This window comes from Rhinolophus sinicus, linkage group LG02, assembly GCF_036562045.2.
Source record: "Rhinolophus sinicus isolate RSC01 linkage group LG02, ASM3656204v1, whole genome shotgun sequence".
Lineage (NCBI taxonomy): Eukaryota > Metazoa > Chordata > Mammalia > Chiroptera > Rhinolophidae > Rhinolophus > Rhinolophus sinicus.
The window spans coordinates 103,217,674-103,239,328 of NC_133752.1; the positions used below are offsets into that span (position 1 = coordinate 103,217,674).

General features: G+C 42.7%; 1 protein-coding gene across 5 annotated transcripts in view; it reads left to right on the top strand.

Moving 5' to 3' along the window:
* SFMBT2 (Scm like with four mbt domains 2) overlaps positions 1 to 21,655 on the top strand; it is a 201,950-nt gene that overhangs the window by 152,763 nt on the left and 27,532 nt on the right. For all 5 annotated transcript variants that reach the window (XM_019738254.2, XM_019738252.2, XM_019738251.2 and 2 more), the window contains 4 exons: positions 9,677 to 9,790; positions 12,101 to 12,143; positions 14,094 to 14,164; positions 16,325 to 16,464. In XM_019738254.2, the coding sequence (XP_019593813.2) occupies positions 9,677 to 9,790; positions 12,101 to 12,143; positions 14,094 to 14,164; positions 16,325 to 16,464 (368 nt within the window). The remainder of the gene's footprint in view (positions 1 to 9,676; positions 9,791 to 12,100; positions 12,144 to 14,093; positions 14,165 to 16,324; positions 16,465 to 21,655) is intronic.

The window sequence follows — 21,655 nt, forward strand, 5'->3', positions numbered from 1 at the left end:
CTGTGCTGGGTACAGCTTTGGACAGCAGCTTTTTAGAGTCTGGGAATTGCATCCTTTGCCCGTGAACTTCACATTCCATTTCTACAAGCACAGAACATGCAGGGTTTGGTTTCCACAGGTAACAGCCATCATGAGCTATGTCTGTGCCTTTTGTAGAATTTCAGAGTAGGTATTTAAACACAAGATGCAGTAACAATTCAAGGAAGGGTATGAGTTCTTCTTTTGCCCTAAGAAATGCATACACTTTGGAATTGTCCAGTGGCAGTGTGTGACTTTCTCTCAGCTTCATGGCTGCGGTGAGACAGGCTTGGCACACGGTCCTCTGCTGGTTTCCTTTTCTCCACTCGCTTTAAGTTTCAGGTGTCCTTTAAGTTTGGAACGTAGCACAGCGCATTGCAGGATGCTTCCCTGTCTGGTCCAGGCTTGCAGGGACCATCTTCTTGCCCTCTTCACTTGTGACTAGTAGTGCCTTAACCCAGCTACAGCTGTGTGGCTGGGAGTGACGGTGGAAGGGTTTTCACATAATCCTGTTTTGTGCTTTTGCCTTTTCCCTATTCTCAGATATCACCTGGTGTTGTCCACTCTAAGTTGTTCTGATTAATCTTTTCTAGAGGGTAAACCTGCAGCCATCGGTGTGGGTGGAGGCATCACCTGGCTGTGCAGAAATGGTAGGGGATTTAGAGATCTAACTGCTTCTTAGATTTTCAACCAATCTTTTCTCAGTTCAGCCTCCGCTCCACTCTGTGTTGGGTCCAAGGGCCTGCACTGGCTGGCTTCCTGCCTTCCTTGTCCTCTGTACATTGTAGACTCTCAAATATTTGATGAATGAATAAATGAGTAAGTGAATGAATGAGATAACGTACTAAGTATGGTTAATGGATTTTAGTGCCTGAGCCCCTGGGGGCAAAAATTAATTCCATGTGAGGCATAAGGATGAAGGCCAAAACCAGGGTTGGCATGCAAATGTGTTTTGATAGAGCTCGTTCCTGTACCAGATTCCTGGAAAATTAAATCTGCTTTGGACCGGGTGATCTTATTAGAACTGAGAAATGCTGGCACGGCTAGCATGGTCCCCAGTCGCAGAACATTTTTTTACTTTTGTGGTGGGCAAGACCACTTTGGGATTCTGATGAAAGCTGTGGACACTCAGAAAAATGCATTTGCACACGTATACAATTTTTGATGCAATTTCAGACGATTCACGGGCTCTTTCAAAGCAATTCTTGGATGGACGTCTTTGGAATTCATGTGCGGTCCAGTGTGTGGCTTCTAGCCATATGTGGCTGTTTCATTTTAAATCAATTAAAATTAAGTTATAATTACAGTTCCTCACTTGCACTCTCTTCAGGCAAGTGCTCGATTGTCACCTGAGGCTAGTGATTCCATTTTGGACACAGAACTTCTCGACCCTTTTGTTTTGAATACACTGTTCTAGATGCTCAAATCAAGTAGAAAGTGAGCCCCTCAGGCCTGTCAAGGCTCAGAATTCTGATTTTCTTGGAATGTGGGGGCAGCAAAGTGCAATGCACTCTGATAAGTAGCTCAACGCCAGGCTATATGTTTCAGCATTTATTAGTGAAGGTGAGTTTTTAGGGTCCAAAGAACTTAGAACTGGGGGTAGCATCCATTTCTGCCCCAGTAGCAGTCCAGAAAGCACAGTAGGTATTTCAAGCAGGAAAGGATTATAACAGGAAACGAAGTGCCTATAGTGACGTCACTGAAGGGCTAAAGGACAGAGGTCATAAGGCCACCCCCGGCCTCCTCATTGTAAGGCCACTTTGACTGCCATGGACAGGAAGCTTCGATCATTGGCCCACCACTGGCCCCAGCCCTCTCACAACTATAAAGCTTGTGAGGAAGCACTGGAACTCGAGAGACCCTTGAAGCTCATGAATAGAAATGGACGTACCAAGTCCAGCTGACAACAGTGCCCGTGACCTTGTTTGCCTGGAGCAACAACACCAGGAAGCTCGCCTCTGCCTTAGTTTATCCTTTAAAGCTCCCAAGAGTAGATACCATTAGTGGAACCTATTTTGAACCCAGTACTGTGTCGTGCGAAGAAGTCTGGGAGTTTAATGTTTTCAGATCTCTATCCTGCAGGCAGAGAGGACTGGGAAAGGGTGCTGAGAGCCAATTGGTCATAAACAGCATTCCACCTTTCTACTTAATTATAAAAGAAAACTTGGCTTTGTGGAAAACAGAGTATACAAGATCTTAGATTACAAATGAAATGATGGAGGCTTATTCTTTTCATCAAAGTAGCCAATAAACAATAAGTATCATTTAAAAAATTAAGTAACAATATATAAGACACGCCTTGTTAGCTCCCTCATACATTGGGGTCAACAGTGGGCAAACGCAGGCATCTGCTGTAATGACGGATACCCCTGATAGGGCAGGTAGCACATACCCTTTCCGTTACTTAGTAATTCCCTTCTCTGTCTCCATTTTCCCCTCATGTTCAGTTTTCTCTTTCTTTTCTTAAGAAGGTTAATAACTGTTCTCCATGTCTTGCTTTGGTTGGTTGGATTTTGTTTTTTACTGAGGATGTTTTCTTTTTCTGTAAGTTTCTCTACAATTGTTTACAATTCTCTATCTCTGGGTTGGTTCCATCCCATTTCCTCTCTGCAGCATTTGACCTACGTTGAGCCCTCCTTCAAAGTCTCCCCTCTGTCTTTTCCAGAATACTGGCTGGGCAGGTTTCTCTTCCCCAGTGGCTTTTCCTTAGATGACTGTTCTCTCTGTTTCATCTTTGTTCTGCTTTCCTCACATGTAAAGGTCAGAATTCTTCAAAGTCCTTTCTTCCCTAGAGCCCATAGAGTCTCCTCTTTCTCTGTGACTTCAAACAGCAATTTTGTGTTGACAAACCTAGATGCCCACAACACGCAGGAAACACATTCAGAACTCCCGTTTTCATCTACCCGCAAAGCACTGCGTGTGGACATAATTTCCCAACTAGACATCACTGTTGTGGCCCCTGCATTTGCTCTCCTCCTCGAGTTTCCCACCTGCCCAAAGTTAGAAAGCTTACCCCAGTTAGAAAGCGCCAAGTCATCCAAGTTAGAAAGAAACTCGAGGAGAACTCTTGTCTGTTTGTTCCCCCACTGACGCCATGACTAGGGAGTCAGGTCAGGGCCTCGGGGCCCCTTCTTCATCTCTGCCTGTCTCTTCTCACTGCCACACTCCAGTTCAGGTCCTCAGCCCTCACTTTTAGGATTGAAGTAGTCTCCTAACTGCTTTCTCTACTGTGTCCACGGGGCGCTAAGCATTGGCTTTGCAAAATACCATCATTCCTTTCCTCCTCACATTCAAACAGCTTGCTTGCGTTTCTGACAAAGGAAAGACATATTCCGTATTATTTGTACAGCTCTATAAAATTATATAATAACGGATGCTACCTTGTAGGATGGTTGTGGAGATGGATTGAAGAGATTCATGTTCGTAAAGGACTCAGAGTGGTGTTTGGCATGCAGTAGTAGGAAGGGCCCAGGAAGCGGAGGTGGTGATGAGCAAAACTTCATTTCAACTTCACCTCCCTGCATATCCCTGTACCCCACTTAGCATGTCTGTACACATCCTGAGGTTGACATTGGCACTGGGGGCCATTACACAGGACTGTGCTTCCCGCCTTTGCCTATCACATAGCATGGTGTTTGTACATGAGCTCATGTACACTTTGCTCACGCAGTGCGTGCTGGATAGACTTGAGGAGGAAATAAAATCTGTATTCATGAACCAGAAAGCAATTTAGGACACAGCAGCCCCTTAGGAACTGCTGTTCTGCGAACCGAATTTGGCAACGCTGAGGTATTTTATACTTGTAAGCTACATTGAAAAAACTCCTTGGTCAGTTTTCTTGTATGCTTGGTTTAGTTCTAGGGAACTATCTTCCACATCATAATTAGGGCAAGGCCTACAAGATGCGCATCCCTAGGGCTACCACAGACCTAGGGCACCCCTAGGGCAGGGCCTGGGGATCTTTTTTTAAACTCACCCTCCCCATGCACTCGGGTGTGTAAAGGACTCCAGGCGATCCAATGGGCCAAGTGTGGCGTGGTTCAAAGAAACCTGTCAGGCAGCCTCTTAGGTTTAGCAGATCAGGTGCAGAAAACGGCCCCTTAAGCCTTCCCAGAATTTGTGAAAAACTCAGGTGGTGGATAAGCATTTCACAGGCACTTATAAAAATGAAACAAAGGAAACTGCAAACATGAAAATAATTACATTTCAAGCCAGTGTGGGCGGTTTTAAAAACCTTTAAAAAGAGGTATGGCCTGCACAAGACCATTTTTGGAGAAGCTGCTTCGACCGATCACATGGGAGCAGCATTTCCTGCAGAGTTAGAGCAGGTGGCCCCACTGTGAGAGCTCTCCGTGGAACAGGCCTTTCATACTCCCCGGTATGTTTTGTCCCAAAAGCCCATGCAGGGTCAGACAGCTTCTTGGTGGCCAGCAACAGAGCAGGCTCTGACTGTCCTACACAAAATGGGCATTTGGGGGGAAGGCTTTTTGACAGGAGGCTCCGGAAGGCTTTGCAGCAGGAACCAAAGCAAAGCACGTTCTTGTTCAAGAGGCCTGAGCCTGACAACATCTGCTTGCAGGTAGGGTAATCTGGCTCCTCCCCCTTCTGTGGTAGGAGGCAGTGGCTGCCTCATCATGGAATTCTGCACAAGGGATAGGGGACCCTAGGGGAAATGAGACAGATGCTAGACAGACCAGAAACAGAAACGAGACAGAGAGAAAACTGCCTGCTTCAAAAACTTTCTAAGGCTCTGGAACTAGACTGCTTAGGTTCGAATCCTGGATCTTCCACTTGCTGGCTGTTTGATCTTTTTTTCTGTGCCTCAGTTTACTCATCTATAAAATAGGGATGGAAATAGTCCTTACCTCTTAGGGTTGTGGTGAGGATTAAACACTTGGAAAAGTGTCTGGCTTATAGTAAGTGCTGTAAGTATTTGCAGTTCTGTGAGTGTATCTCTCTGTCTCTCCACATACACATTTAATGGCATTTCTGTGGTTTTCCTTTAGATTGTCTGTTTTCTGTCATGTCTTGATCTTGCCAGCCATAGTTTTGCTCCTGTCTTTATTCCATCAGAATTTAGCTCCAGAGCTGACAAGGGGATACTCTAAAATCTTATTCCTAGACAGGCACCTGCAGATGGAAAGGAAGAAGCCTGACAGTTGCCCGAGGGGTTTCCAGCATCCGGGTCTTGTTCACAGATAATCAAGTAGCTTTTCATTCTTCTAGTGCTTTACCTTTGAACCACACACTGAGCCCATCACAATTTGGGGTGACCTTTAACTCTTCATGAGGGTACTGAAGAAGGTTAACTTGTTTCCTTAAATACCTCTCACCATTTTTCTCATCCCTGCTTGTAACTGAGATGCAGGGATTGTTCCGATTCTGTTACTGGAGTCAGTGAAAATCATTTACCTTCTACAGACCTCTCCCCTCACATCCCTCTTGCCTCCCCCCCCCCACCCCCATGCTAGCTCATGTGTGTTCTCTTCCTTAACTTGCTGGGAATGGAGCAATTATGTCACATTAGGAGCTTGGTAGGGTTGTGTTCTAAGAAGATACTTCAGCATCATCACAAGCCGTCTCCTTTTTTCCTTCATCCTGACTTTCTGAATAGAACAAGTCACTGATTCTCTTGCAGTGCCCCAGTCATCTGCTGCATTAAGCCGTGATACTGTCTCTGCAATTAGAAGGGCAGGTGGAACTTTGTGGAAATGGATGGTATCCGCTGGTCTGGGGACAAAGTCTCAGGATACAGCAAATTGCAAAACTACTTTAAGGTTCCAAAGTGATTCTTACAAAGTTATGTACTTGTACATTTGCTTTGTGAGAATAGAAAGCCTTTCTCCTCTTAGCAGTGACATGATTCATAGTTTAGCTTTGTTTCCTTTTAAGGCAACTTGTTCCTTGTTAATTAATCTGACCTCTGTGGTATACTGTATTCACGTGTGAGACTTCCCCTTTCTTCTCTGAATAACTTGTGTTGTGTTGTTATTGTGGTGATAGTGAGTTGTGATTGTAAAATAGATAATTCATTCGCAAGGGCCAACAATATGTAAAAGTATCTTTCGTCAGATTCTCTCTCCTACTCATGTTCCCCCAGCCCACAGCCACTCAGTTCCTTTCCCAGCAGACACCTGCTGTATTGGTATTTTGTATTTCCTTCCAGATTTATCTCACGCACATATAAATATATGTTATGCACATATAAATATATGTTATTTCCCCTACTTTTAAACAGTTGCTAGCACACTATATATACACACTGTTCTGTACCCAGCTGGATACTGTGTATTTAACAACCATATATGTCTTTACATGTAAGTATATAAAGCGGTTTCTCATACTTTTTTTTACAGTGGCAGAACATTCCATCCAATGGATGTGCAATGATTTAAATTCTTCCCCATAAAGATGGAAATTTAGGCTTCCTGATAGTTTTTGAGATGAAGGTTCTGGATAAGAATGAATTAAGTAGAACCCATATTGACTTGATGCAGCTGAGACAAACTCAAGAGATTGAGCATGTTCTTGTGTTGTTCATACGTGATTTTTCTATGAAGTGATAATATTGCAGTGGCCTTAGTGGAGCATCTAGCTTTGCAGTTTGGGCAATCGTAGAATAATCAAGAAAACAACATTGCATACATTTTTAATGGATTATTTTGTAAGCTACTGGGTCTCTAATCTCAGAAAATATGGGGTTATGTTTTTTTTTTTTTTTTTTTAAGATTTTATTGGGGAAGGGGAACAGGATTTTATTGGGGAACAATGTGTACTTCCAGGCCTTTTTTTTCCCAAGTCAAATTGTTGTCCTTTCAATCTTAGTTGTGGAGGGCGCAGCTCAGCTCCAGGTCCAGTTGCCGTTTTCTAGTTGCAGGGGGCACAGCCCACCATCCCTTGCGGGATTCGAGGAATCGAACTGGCAGCCTTGTGGTTGAGAGCCCACTGGCCCATGTGGGAATCAAACCGGCAGCCTTCGGAGTTAGGAGCATGGAGCTCTAACCGCCTGAGCCACCGGGCTGGCCCTGGGGTTATGTTTTAAAAGACTATTCTAAGTCCAGCCAGATGTATTTAGATTCATAAAGTTGATAAAGGGAAATAAAGAATTGGCACCCATCATTCAGAAGAGGATTGGAAAAGTTTCAGGGTCAGGAAAACTTCCCTGGATGATAAATAACCCACTTTTCCATTAGTTCTTGTTTAGTACATACTTTAATTGGCTACATTTGGGGGCAAAAGGAAGGCAGGACTATAACCTTCTTGAGTATGTGGTAGCTGACATATTGTAGCTCATAAATATTTGTTTAACTGGATGGAAAGCATGATCGAAGAATTTTAAAGTACTGTAAAGACAAAAATATATGAATGTATACATTGTTAGAAGCGTATATATTAAAGCATTAATATGTGATATTTGAAGTAGCCCAACATTGGAAGACAAAGCTCTAATTCAGGAAGGAATAAGCTATAAAGTTCACTGTATAGCTTCTTTTTAAGTGCTACTTTGACCTTGAAAATCTTATTTGTATCCAAACATGAATCTGGAACTATAGCTGTATCTGGTGGATGAATTCAGCCTGTTAGCGAAATCGTTGAGGAGCTAAGAAACGCAGGCTATTTTTGTGAGTCTGAAAATAGAACATGCCCTGGACATGGGGAAGCAGCCCAATGGGCCTCTTTACTGCGCTCTCCAGAGAGTCGCGGACCCTTTCAGGGCAAGAAAAATCACCTCCACGTTGGAGGTTACTTGGAGAGTTTCTTTACCTTTTGTTTGTTTTGGATGTCTCATTTATTTGATTTCTTTGACAAATAGGTTAAATATTGGGTGTATTGACCTTAAACAATTAGCCAGCCAGCTATTTCTCTAGGACATGGGTTTATTTGAGAACAACAAAGCTCTGCAATTTAGGACACGCGATCTAATAGTGAACAAGGGAAGTCCAAAAACAAAGGAGCGATGTAATCTTTTGCGGACTTGGGAGGGGCTGTTGTAAGCAAAGCATTCATTGGAGGCCACCGAAAGGTCAAAGTATAGTGACTTCTCATTGGCTGAGCTGTTACTGGGCCAGGAGGAATCTTCCTCCTGCTGAGGTAGTAAAGTAGTATCCCGTCCTGTCAGAGATGCGAGGTACGGCTCTTCCGGTTGGGGTCTCTTCCGGTTGGGGTCAGTAGTGCACGTTGAGTCATGTGAATGAGCGTTGGTCTATCGTCCGTTTTACGTAAGGTGTCCGTTTATTCGTTTTCACGCTTCAGTCATATGATACAGAAACAGTTTCTATTCGGTTAGGTATGTTGAAAAATAATCCCTGTAAAGTTGCTTTCATTCGTTTAGCTGATATATCTTTTAAATTATAGGAGAATTAAGCAAAGAAGGAAGGCTTGGTAACCAGTAGTTGCTTTCTTTAAGAACAAAAGTTCAAAGTGACTGATGGTGATGATATGTGTGTGTAGGAATCTGCTGGAAGAGTGTTCAGGCCACTGTATACACTTTATATTGGTTTAGCACTAAATTGGGAACCTACGTTTGTCAAATAACGTGCTCCGTTTTCACAACATCTACTTGATAAAAACGTTGGGAGCCAATGGAAGTAGCTAACGCCGAGTTAAGAAGGGTTGGACCATTTTGTGTTTGCTGGTATTTAGCCGTAGGAAGTTAGGATTCGAAATTCACGTCGTGTGATGACACGGATGTGGGAGGGTTTCTCTGTTATTTTCGTCTTGGTTCTCAGTAAAGACACCGAGGCAGAGCGAGATTAAGTGCTCAGAGCGGTGAGTCGCTGGTAAGAATATTTTGGTTCTTGGTTCAAAAGTATCTTTCCTCAGAGTGTTTGGTTTTTTGGTTTTTTTCTTTTTTCTTTTTCCTTTTTGTTTTTTTTTTTTAGAATTATTGATTCAGTCGTTTTTTTTCAAATTCAGTTCAGAATTTTCTTCCTTTCACTGGTTGGCTGGGTTTCAAATTTATACTCTCAGTAGCCAGAGCGCCTTGCAACGTTAGCTAATGTTTTATCCAGATCTTTTTCACATCTCAGCTGTGATGCTGATTTATCGCAGGGCATTGTTATGATTATGCAACAGGAGGTGATAGGGAGCAGACCCCATTCAAAAGACAATATTGCATAAATGACTTTTGTGTGACACATGGCAAACGTCTGCTGGCCACAAACTGAGTTCAAAATACATAACCCCAATCAAACTGATCCGGGAACATGTTCGCTAAAGAATTTGTGTCGTGTATGTTCACGGCTCATCACCGGTGTGAGTCTCACAAGTTCCTTTTCACAGTGATGTTTCACTTTCTTCAGCTGAAGGTTGACCTTTCCTCGATGTTGGGTGAAACGGTGCCACAGCCTTTCATTTCAAAGCTATTCTTAGGAAAGGAGGAGACTTGTTCCCTCTTCCAGCTTTTCAGGCTCTGAGGCCAGTTGTGCCAGGTTACTTCCTCCTCCCGTTTGCAGTGGGAAGTACCTCTCTTTCCTAAACCCTCACTTTATTTGAACCCCTTCTGCTCTTGCTGTGTTTAATTCAGGCCCTTGTATCTGTTGTTAAGACTACTGTCGGTTTTGTGTTTAACATTCAATCTCAGGTATTTTCCTTCCTTCCTCAGTGTCTTTGTGGGTAAAACCTTGTTTGTATCTGTCGTCTTGACTTTCCAATGCAGGTCTGCAGACTCCTGCTCCCGAGTTTATTGTTGATGTTGAATCCATGGACATCTTCCCCGTGGGCTGGTGTGAAGCGAATTCTTACCCTCTGACCACGCCTCACAAAACAGTCTGTGAGTATCGCCCAGTCTGGAGCCCGGGTGGGTAACATCTGGGATTGGGGTGAATGAATAGGCTGTTTTGTAAAGATAGTGTAGACAAGTTGTGAAAATCAGAGAAGAGGCTTTAGATTTTCCATAGAGCACCAATATTTTTATCTCATTTGTCCTTTAAGTGTCTGCGTGAGATGAATATTTGGAAGCATTTCACAGGCTGACAAATTAAGTCACAGTGATGAGACAGTTGAAGGCAAAGATTCAATATCTGGAATCTTCCCAGTTTTACATGCAGTTCATTGTTTTGATAGAAAACTTGAAGCTAAATACTATATTTTAGTGTTATACCTCAGAAAGGACTACTTTTTCTCATCAGGTTTACCCTAAAGGGTCATCATTGGTCCTAGTCATTTACTGACCTAGATATAAACACTTAACTACTTATAACACTAAGCAACCAGTGAGATTTCAACTGTACTTTACATGACATCCTTCTGATCGCAGAAATACCAAATTAAAACACCATTAGTAGTTAAACAACCCAGCAGCACACACACTTCAATATATACAACAATGTGTTTTAACATATGTTGTTGTAGGCCATTATCATGAAATGGTACAGTTTAAAAATCTTCAGACCTAACAAATCTTGGCATTCATTACTCTGCCCTAAGGTGTATCAAAAATATTATTTAAAATTGTGGGTCCTTAAAGATATGGGGGTTTAATTTTTTATAAAAGAGATTACATATTTCTCATAGTTTCTTTATGTACTTTATGTGCTAGCTTTTCTGCTTTCTAGCATGTACACTGTATGTACTAAGTAAGTGTCCTGTATGGTACACTTATGTAGAATCTCAGAACATGGCTGTCTCACAGTTGGAGTCTTATTCCCTAACGTCAGTAGATTTTGAAGGGAACCTGAAGTCTTCCTGCTAGATATTTATCACGAGTAGGGTGGGACCCTGTGAAATAAAGAAGGTAGCTCAGATTGTAGATGGAGGTGGATTTTCAGGGGTTCTTCTCTCCCAGAGACTGGACTGCTCAATGAGTCTCATCCAACGAGAGTAACATCTTGCCCTCACTTACACATACTTCTAAAATTTTGAGTTTAAGACAATTATTTCAGTCTCAAAGACATTCTTTTTTTTTCTTCTTTTCTCCTCACTTAAATTGATGCACATTCTTGGCACTCTGCCAGCATGGCCAACAGGTCCTTCCTGGGTTTGTGGCCTAGTCCCTTGTGTTTTACTTGTGCCTCTGGCAGAACGTCCTGTGCTGTATCCTTTTCCTCTCTCCTTCACGTGTTTCTGGAGCCAAATCACATATGGGTTAATGTGAACATAATGTTTCCTCTTTGTTTTGCATTTTGCGTCCAGGCCCTTGGTGTTTGGCTCCTTACCAAAATATGACACAATTCAGACACCCCCACCCTTACTAGCAAAAAGCCTGAGTTAGACAAGTTATTCTGTACTCATTTTTCACCTTAGAGATCACAAAGTTTGTACTATTTCATAGTAAAACTGGAACTGAATACTAAATGAAGTCAAGAATGGATGAACTCTGAGTGTCTACTTCTCCAATTTTTTCTAGCTTTATTTCATTTCTTATGCATACATTTTGCTTTGAAGAGGCAAACTCTTAAGTCGAAACCCACCAAACTCTGACAGCTTTAGAAGTTCTGTTGGGATTAATTTATGCTTATGTTGGAAGATTTAGGATTATTTGTGCCAAAATTAATAGATGCCAGAGCTCTGGCTTGTTTGTTAAGGTGATTCTACTCAGTTATAAATATAAGCTGAAAGTGTTCTCATCCAAAAAATTATGATTGGCTGGTTTATGTTAATATTTGACAGATGTATTTGTTAGAAGTCAATCTTCCTTTCAATAATAAAATGTTTTAGTTTAAAGACATGCTTGTAATCCTAATTTGAGAGTAGCTGTTACGATAAAATTATTTGACTTACCACACTTTCTGTGGGAAAAAAAATCATCTGGATATTCGTGCTTGCAACAATTTATCTTACCAAGTGTGTTCATGTGAGGTATAATATGTGTGCTCTTTTTCTTATTAAAATCACATTTTAAAATAAAATAGACAGTGTAGTGATAAGATTAAATGTACTAAATTCTATTTAGACTTCATTTCTGATAAGTCAAGCCTATTTTATACTAGAAGAAAGTGAGATAAAATTGTGGCATGAATAACTTTCAATATTTAAATTGTTACTTTAAAACTGCCAGTTTTACACTAAGTCATTTTTTAAAAATGCTTTTGCCATCTAGCTAACAAAGCTGATTTTCTTTTTTTCTTTGTCTATTTTAAAGCACAAAAGAAGAGAAAGATTGCAGTTGTGCAACCAGAAAAACAGTAAGTTGTTTTAGTTGTTTTTGTTTTTTCCCCAAAAAACTACATGGTAAGCTGTGGAGTGTCTTTATAGAAGATGGCAAGCATGGGTGTTTTTATTAGTTAACACACAGCACAGGTAGTGAAGATGATAGTAGAATATATTTACTGTTACTTATTGTACACTTTACTATGTGCAGGATGCAGGGCCTGCTTCTGAAGGAATTTCTACTCCAGAGTGTAACTTGTCACTGTGATTCTGCCTCAGCATACCTGAAGGACACATTGTTAGTGTGTGTCTCACACATTGCTAACAATGGCTGTCTGTGACAATGGTTGATAATGCTCCAGAGGCCACACAGGGCTGCCCCTGTCCCCACCCAGCATGTTCACTGTCACTAGTCATGGCCAGGCCGGGTGGGCAGGGACTGCAGTCTGACACCCTCCTTTGCCACCTCTCAGCTGGGTGAGCTTGAGCAAGTGGCTTTATTTCTCTGTGTCTCAATGCCCTCATTTGTAAAATACCTGTTTCTCAGAGTTTTTATGACGGTAAATTAGATTCCACGTGAAAACATTTGTAGGTCCTACATTGTTGAATAAATATAGACGATCCCACGTTTCATTTGTAATTTTATGAGGCAGGATGGTGTTCGGGCAGTGTGTAGAGATGATGGCAGTATGTTTTTGAAACATTGTAACTGTTGCTAACATATATATGTATTGGAAAATACCTAAACTACACTGAAATGTACATCCCTTGCCAAGTGATTCTGTTTTCTTAATATGCTGATGGAAAGGGAGTTGAAAACAGCATTTTTTCTTGTACCCAAGTTTAAATTTAAATAAAATGAAATTGAATAATACCTGCATTGTTACTGGAATGTGAATAACAATTTTGTGGGTATTTTTTGTACATTCGTTTCTATACACAATGTACCAGGTTAATAATCTGACTCCAATTTTATCTGGATAACATTGAAATAGAGAGTAAATCATAAAATAGTCTTATCATTGAATCCACATTTGAATTTTTAACTCCTAAATTTGCAGTCTGTGGGTCTCACCCCATCTGCATCAGTCACCTAGACAGCTCTTTAAAATACAAATTGCCAGTCCCCATCTTCAAAACTTCTAACTGGAGATGTCCACAATGGGGCCCGAGCAGCTGCATGTCTAACAAGTTCCCAGGTGACGCTTATCTGCCAGTTGGGGGACCCCACTTTGGGAACTCATGTCTTAGGTAACACAACTAATATGTCTCGTATTGGTTTGAGTTTGCATAGCATTTCAACTATGATTTCTGCCTAGCCAACCTGGGTATCCCTGTGAAATCCAATTCATCTTTTTAAACCTAAGGCTACGTGTGTGTGTGTGTGTGTGTGTGTGTGTGTGTGTGTGTGTATAGCAACTTTTTATTGAACCATGTAACATAGATTTCTGTCCTTGAGTAAGTGTATTTTACATTTTAAGAATCGTCATTTCATAGGTGTTCTTTGAAGGTCTTGTTTTCAGTGTGACCATGAGCCACACAAGCACAGACACCAGAAATCAAAGGTCAGCAGAAAGTGGTTTTTGATTAGACATTGAAGAGAAGTCTGGCTTTAATTGAAGTCAGTGTAAGTTGATTTTTCTTCGTGTCTGAAATATAATTCTATTGTTATAATTCTATAACAATTCTATAACAAGAGACCAGCCCAGGAGCAACTTAGAAGAAACCTCACTGATCAGTTGCTTGAAGGTCAATTGTTCCATAGGTTCCTTAGGGTTATTACAAATATTTGGGAACAACGTGTCCAAATGATCTTTCCATGTGTTCTTACTGATGTTGCGCCTAGGATATTGCACAAATCGTATCTTACTAGAATGTTAGCTTAGATTTCCCTAATGGTTGCTGTAAGTTATAAAATGACTTTGGAATGTCATGGTTTCTTCTAAAGTGTGTGACTCATGAAAGTTTTATTTCTTTATCAACAGATTGCCATCCACGATGCCTGCTGACAAAATACCTCATGACCTTTGCTTATTCCCTCACTTGGACACCACAGGTAAATGAGCCCATTTAAGGCTCTCTGTCCTTTCTCAGTTTGTTACTATGAGTGGAGACATGCATATATTTTTAGGTCAATATGAGAATATCTCAACTTGAAGCCTATCCTTTTTTTTTTTTTTTCTATTGCTGTTTATTAACAGATACCTACCTACTCTAAAAAAAAAAAAAAAATCTAAGCTAAATTCTCCATGCCTCCTCTTTGCTGTTTTTTGGTCAGTAGATCTAAACAACCTCTTGGTTTGCAGAAAAGGGGTCCATGTACTCATTGGAAATTATGAGCCCAGTTGAGGCTGTGTATCATTGAAAATCATATGAAAAAAAAGCAATTGAAAATATAATTATTAGGCATTCCTTTTTTGACATCTTATGCCAGTTCCACTTGCATTTTTAAACTAATGATTAATGCTTAAGTCCCTGCGGGCTTCTGAATTGTTTTTTAAAATGTTCTGTATTTGAATAGCTGGTAGTGAATAATATATGTTTTTTCAATGTATAAAGTCCTGCATCTTACTGAAACTTTTGAAAACACAAATGTGAATTACCCTTTGACCACAAATCTGATTACAGACATGTTTGTACACTAAGTAATATATTTGATTAAGAATTCTAATTTCTAGCTAAAATGAAACCTCTGAATTCCAGGATTAAACCTATGTGCCATGGAAAAACCCTATTAGTTGAAGTTACCTTTGTCGTGAAGAGAGCAGTTTTATGAATGGACTTACTAAAATTGTTTTTTCTAAAAGCCTGGGTAGAGTAATCCTACCAAAAAGTTTCCATGTCATTTCAGCTATGGAGTTAACTTTTTTGCCTGTTGTAAAGAATTCAAACTTCAAAATGGTTTTAAAAGAAGAGTGTCAGCTACTCTTTTAGAGTCTATGATTGTTATTTTGCTCCTTTTGTCTTATATCCAGAAAAATAACATATGTCCCTCCTTACCTGTTGGTTCTTAATTGAAGTCCTATGATAACAAACCTTCCTGGACCAGTAAATTCCCATCTTAATTATAACTAAATAGTTTTTATACAGAACTACCACTGTGAGTTTAGCTTAGCTTAGAGCAATGGTGGGAGAGCTATGAGTCTCTTAGCTGACAGTGAACCCACATTCTGTGTTTTTATGCATCAAGAAGCTTTGGAGTGATATCTTACCTTTAGTTATCCTCCTTCCCTTCCCTCCTCCCCCACAGTTTGAGACACAACTAGACCAACAACTTGCCCTGTGCACTTTCTAAGTTGAAAGAATAATGAGGGAAATGTGAACTTAAGCCACTGTAAAGAGCATATCACATCCATTAGATTGGCAAAGTGAAGAAGTCCAGTGCCCAGTGTTGGCCTGGATGTGGACGCTAGGAACCCCTACTAGGAGCTCCTACACAGTGCTTATTCAAGCATCAATTTGGGTCGTCACTGGGAGAACAGTTTGGCCAGGTCTTGTAAAACGGGAGGTATGCAGACCCCTTGAAATATACTTGGAAAACTCTTATTCATAAACAGAGTGGATTTTTGTAGTTGTATTCATTAAGACACCATGGGTAATATAGAGAAAGTGGGAACAACTTAATGTTCATCAATAAGAGAATGGAAAACTCAGTTGTGATATATGCATACAGTAGAGTAATACACAGAATTGAAAAGTGAATGAATATTCGGGATAGTCATTTCCCAATTGGGTGGATCTCAGAAACTTCATGTTGAACAAAAAGTTGTAGAAAACCATTTATGGAATACTTTAAAAACATATATTGCTTGTTACTCATGTACATGTACGTGTGTGGTTGCGTTTATCAATTTGCATGGGAATGACCCATGGCAATGTGGGGTTGTGGTTACCCCAGGGAGGAGTCTCTGGGGCAGGACACACAGGGGAACCCAGCTGTCTAACTGATGGTTTTTATCCTTACCCTGCACAGTGATACCTTAGTTGTCATCGTCTTTTGCATTTGTGTGTGTGTGTGTGTTTTGAATCATGCATAATAAACAGAAAAGTTCTTTTATACGGTAGAAAATGTTATCAGAATTTCTAAGATGTTATTGGGGATATAAAACGTTCTGATGTTCAGACAGTATGCCTCTGGGTAGTTTTGCCAACTAAGTGTATTAAGCGAGTTTTTTGTTGGTTCTTAAAGCACCTGCTGTGTTACTCTGCCTTACAGGTACTGCCAATGGGAAATACTGCTGTCCTCAGCTTTTTATCAATCACAGATGTTTCTCAGGCCCTTACCTAAACAAGGGGAGAATCGCAGAGCTACCTCAGTCCGTGGGACCAGGCAAATGTGTGCTGGTCCTCAAAGAGGTAAAGTGCGTTCGCAGTCGCGTTTGGCTCATTTTCACAGGATGCTTAAGGTGTGGGTGCAGTTTCGGAAGGAGATCATAGCAACTAGAACCAATTCAGGTTACATTTACCAAACACTTCCTTTCCATTAATCCTGTGGGCTGGAAGCTGGTCATAAAAAGATGGAAAATGGTGTTTCTGCCCATGAGAGGCCCACAGTCTAGTAGGAGGGGTGCACATACAGGGCAAAACATTGCACTAGATTTGGATAAAGAGCTTCAGGAAGAGAGAGAAAGCATTGGTTGTGTGTGGAATGAGGTTTAGGAGTGGAGCGTGGAGGTTACCCTGAGGAGGTGAGTAAGCCTGGAAGGATACCAGACAGGGCTTGCAGAGGTGCTAGAGGGCCTTAAGAGTGGACACTCTGCAGCTGGATTGGGGTGACGTCTTGGCATCTCTTTCTCTCCCTCCCTTCGCAGTACGTAGTAACGCCTGCATGCAGGGAGGTGCGTGATGAATGCTTCTTGGGGCTCCGGGCACTTGTGGGAAGTTTGAGTCGGGGCTGCATCCAGGCAAAGCCCAGGCCGCCCATCACTTTGATGGTATTGCTTCCCATTTCTCTTCCTGCCTTTGGGAGACGACCTGCAGATGGAGGTGAAACCTAGCTACACCCCTGGGGGTTTCCCTCTGTTACATTTTCATAGCGCAGCCCCCGGCAGTGTTTGGTGACACCTTGGAATGTTGGAACCATTTCTGAACTGTCTTGAACTCTCCTTGCTCTTTTCCCCCACGTCAGTGCTTTCACTTAAGAAAGGAGACACTACATATATCCCCTTCGTTGCTACTGTACAATGATGAATGTGTTCGAATTTCTTGGGCACGACAATATACTTCTCCATTGAACAAATGTTTGTTGGGCAACTTTGAAGCGCCAGGCACTGCTTGAAATACTGGGTTAAAAACACCATCTGCCCTCTGCCTGGTGGGTTTCGCGTTCCTGTTGAGATGATATGATGCTAAGTTAAGTACAGCAGGGTGAAAATATGTAATAAAGACAAGAGCAAAGTGCTCTGGGAGCATAGGGCGGAAGTGACAAATACATGGCAGCAACACTTGATCTGTCTTAGGCAAAGTGAACAGAACCGCGAATGCACAGCCTTCACAGGAAGGTAGGATGGCACAGGTGGAAGTTCCGGATGGGATCCAGGAAAGAGGGGTGGCCAAGTCTGGACGATAGGATAGGTCTGTAGGCTGGGGCTAATTCATAGGTACCAAGGTATGTTACACTAAAAAAGAAAAAAAGAGAAATCTTCCCTGCCTGTGCTTCCGTGTGAGGCAGGACGGCGTAGCAGGGGGCGAGCTTGAGAAAGGTCTCCTTTGGCATGCTGACTGATGGAAGAGTCCGAGCTCTGGCTGACGGGAGTGCCAAGTGACACTGTGCTAATGCTGTTCCCGCAACACAGGACCTCTGTAAGATTTCCAATTTCATTTCACTGAAAGAGAATGAGATAATTGTAGCAAGCCAGAGCGTGTTTGCTTTTCCAGGCCATCAGCAGTATTAGCAGTGAAAGACTTCTATATATCTAGGAAAAAGATCTGTTTTAGACAGAAAACAGGGTGACAGTTAAGAAGAACCCCTGAGAGAAGCTGATCAGGCTATTGTTATTTTTTCAGGAATACTTAACATATACAATGTGTGGAAGGTGTTTCCTGCCCTTAGTGAGCTTCCAGTCAGGTTGGAAAAATGAACAGAGTTGCAGGTGTCTCGCGTGCTGTGAGACCACATGGAAGCCTCACACAGCCTGTGGGCCAAGTGAAGCAGGCCCCTTGCTCCAGGTGGAGGGAGAAGCATGTGGGAGGCCCGGAGCCTCCGTGGTACCGTGGGAGGAAGGGGAGGAAAACGTAAGGAACACTTACAGCACCTTCAGTGTAAGGGCCACAGAGGACGGACGGACGGACACGGCAAGTGCTCCATCTGTAGGTGTTGTCCTGGGCCCTGGGCAAGCGTGTCACTGTGGTTTGGACCAGCTTTCGTTGGAGGTAGCTCACCTTAATGCATTTGGCATTTTGTCCTGAAACCACCAAACAATGCAGGTCTGGCTCAGCCTGCCTGGCAGGTAGATTCCATGGAAGAGAAATTTGTAGCTAAATAAAGATGGCGGGGGAAGGACCCCTCTGCAAGGTGGCAGCGATGCGGGTAAGTGGTAGGACCACTAGTTCACTCCAGCTCTACATATTGCACAGACTGGAGAGCCCTGCAGATGGTAGACGCTATGAAAGAAGAACTCAAACTAGGATTACATGTCAGTGTGTCTGTCGCGGTATAATTAAGACCCTCCCCAGACGGAGAATTGACTTCAGTCCACCAGCGGTTTCAGCCTGAGTGCATTTTTGCTGCCATGATATTATCTGCCTGTATTTGTGCCCGTTTTTGTTGCAAGGGATCAGAATGGTACATGCAAGCTGATAAAAATACAGTGAACAAACAGGTTTCTTAGAAGCTGCCTGCGAGACTGTTTCACACTGCGTGTCCCATTTATTAAAATGAGGTCCTCGGTCACCTGCCAGCTCTGTTAATAAACAAGACCCCAGCTCCTGCCTGTCTTTAGGGGCTGGCTGTTTTACTTTACTACATGATTTTTTTTAAAGTCAGAAGTAGTTATCTCTGATCAATTCTCCAATAGGTGCCAGCGGCCAGGTTTAAAAAGCCAGGCCAGAGCAGTTTTCTGATGACAAAACTAGTTTTTTGCTGATGTTCAGAAAATGCATGAGGCAGGAAGGGGGAAAAAAAAAAAAAAAAAAAAAAAAAGCCAAGTACTTCAGTTCTGGGAGTGCAAGAAAAATGTAAGTTCCGCCAAACCAATATTTATGCTAATGTTCTTCCTTCAGCAGCCGACCTCTGTGTGGTTTCAGATTTCATTTTGCTTCAAGAGAATGAGGTAATTGGAGCAAAGACAGTGCGTTTGCTTTTTCAGGCCATCGGTGGTGTTAGCAGTTAAAGGTTTCTTTATCTTTGGAAAATGTAAAGTGATAGTGTTTTGCCTCTGTCTGGTCTGCTAGAAATAGATGCTGTGGGTGTGGGTGCAGAGCCAGCCTGCGGAGATGCTCGATGCAGGCTGAGAAGAGGGGTCCTACATTCTGAGGGCAGTGTCCCAGACGGGAAGTTTCTGGAAAAAGTGATGATTAATGCGTATTTCTATGCACCTTCTGGGCAATGAGCGTTCTAAGCGTGAGACTTGAATGGGGTTTTGAGGAGCTGTGACTGGCCTCTGTCTCAGCAAGGGTGCCGCAGAGGGAGGTAGGTGACCTAGGAGCTGGAGCCAGAGCCAGTAGATGGCCCAGTCAAGTCCAGTCATCCCACATAAGGTAACAGAACCAGCAGCCCTTGAGTGGGGGTGCAGGTTGAGCCTGTTGATGTCCCCTCAGGCTGTGGCGTTTCATGGGACCCCTGGCTGCCGCATGGAGGTGGGACCTGTAAGTACAGACAGGAAATGGTGGTGTGTACCATAAATCATGCATGCTCAGTACGGTCATTGTCAACCGGGACTGTCCTTTTCTGTCCCACACACTTCCTCTCACAAGCCTGCCCAGTAATGTCAGGGCCTCCCAAATATATAGAGAGACTGTGGGTCTGCGTGGGCCCTCAGCACACTTAGGAGGTTTGGTATCACAAGCCCCCCACACCTGAGACTGGCAGCGTCATTCTTCTTGACCAGTCACAAAGGGGTTCGGGAAATTTCTGCTTTATGCTTTATAGGCAATGTCATGAATCGGCAGGTCTGTGATGCTTGCTTTATATATGCAGTGCAATAGGCAGGTGTGTGTGCTTGTGTCCACATGTGAAAGAGACATTAGATGAGCACAAGAAAAAGGGCGAATGGAACATCTAGTAATATATTTACCCATGTCCTTGTGTCCTGCTGTGAAGCACTCAGCTTCTGAGTGTGAGACACATCATGATAGACACACGATGACATGGGAGAGGACTGACCAAGTCCTACCGGCAGAAGGGACTGAAAACAGCAGCTCTGGAAGAACTGTGTAGTCTCTGATTCTACTGAGACTAAAGGCCGTGGTGTGAAGACAGCACGTCAGGATACGTCCCAGGTGGCTTCTCAGAGGCGGGGAGCATCCACGGTTTTCCTTAAATGTTATTTGGCTTAAGTTGTATACCAGTATGTAACTTCTGTTTTTAACAACAACAACAAAAAAAGAGAGAGAAACCTGTCTTTTCCAGCATGGGAACCTCTAGGAGTCCCTTTTTCACACTGCCCATCACCGTTCCATGTGGGCAGCTGGCAGTTGTTCTGAACGTGCCAGCTCAGCAGCAGAAAGAACCTGTGTTTACCTGCTGCTTTTTCGTAGTGTGGGCCGGTCACTGAAGGGATGAGCATTCACAGAGGGAAAGTTGACAAGCTGTGCACTGTCTCTGAAAAGGTGGAAATGTCGCACCTGATGTTCAGCTCCTAGTTTTCTTCTTCTGGTGCTTAAAAGAAGGCTTAACAGGAAGCAGCATGAATCCTGGACACTCAGGAAACTTTCTGAAGTGATAAGCTTCCGCGGCTTATTCTTTCCTCCAACCTGACTTTCTGCCCCACTTAGCTGAGAGTGCCAGAGACGCTAACTTGAGACCTGTGCGCGCAACCTGACATTGAGCTCAATCTGCAGAGAATGCAGTAGACTGATAAGGTCAAATAGGTGGGATTAGATGCAGCTTCTGCCCTGCCAGGGCGCGGACGCTGTTCCTCACGGGTAAAATACAAGTATATGTGTGTACACGCACCCGCCCACCACCTGCCGTCTTATCCAGCCATCCATCCTCTATGTATCGTCTGTTTAACCTTTCAGCTAGCCTGCCTACCTACCTACCTATCTACCTACCTACCTACCTACGTATCTCCGTATTTCGTACCTAACCGTCACTCTGACACTTCATCACAGCCTGGTGAAGGGATGCAAAGCTTTAGACGTGACCAATGGAGCCTTCCTGGGTTTTTAAGAGAATAGGTTGTGATAAGTTTAACTTCGCAGAAAGTGACCAGAAATGATTAGAGCCATGAGTACTGGTCTGATGATGCAGAGTCTGGGGGAGCTAACTGGGGAGCCACGGGGTGCTTGGGAACCATGGGGCAGACTGGAGTGTTCACCGCTATTGAATGAGATTTTTAGCTCAGTCGGTTTCAGTGGCCTCAGAAAGTGCAGAAGTAGTGATGTG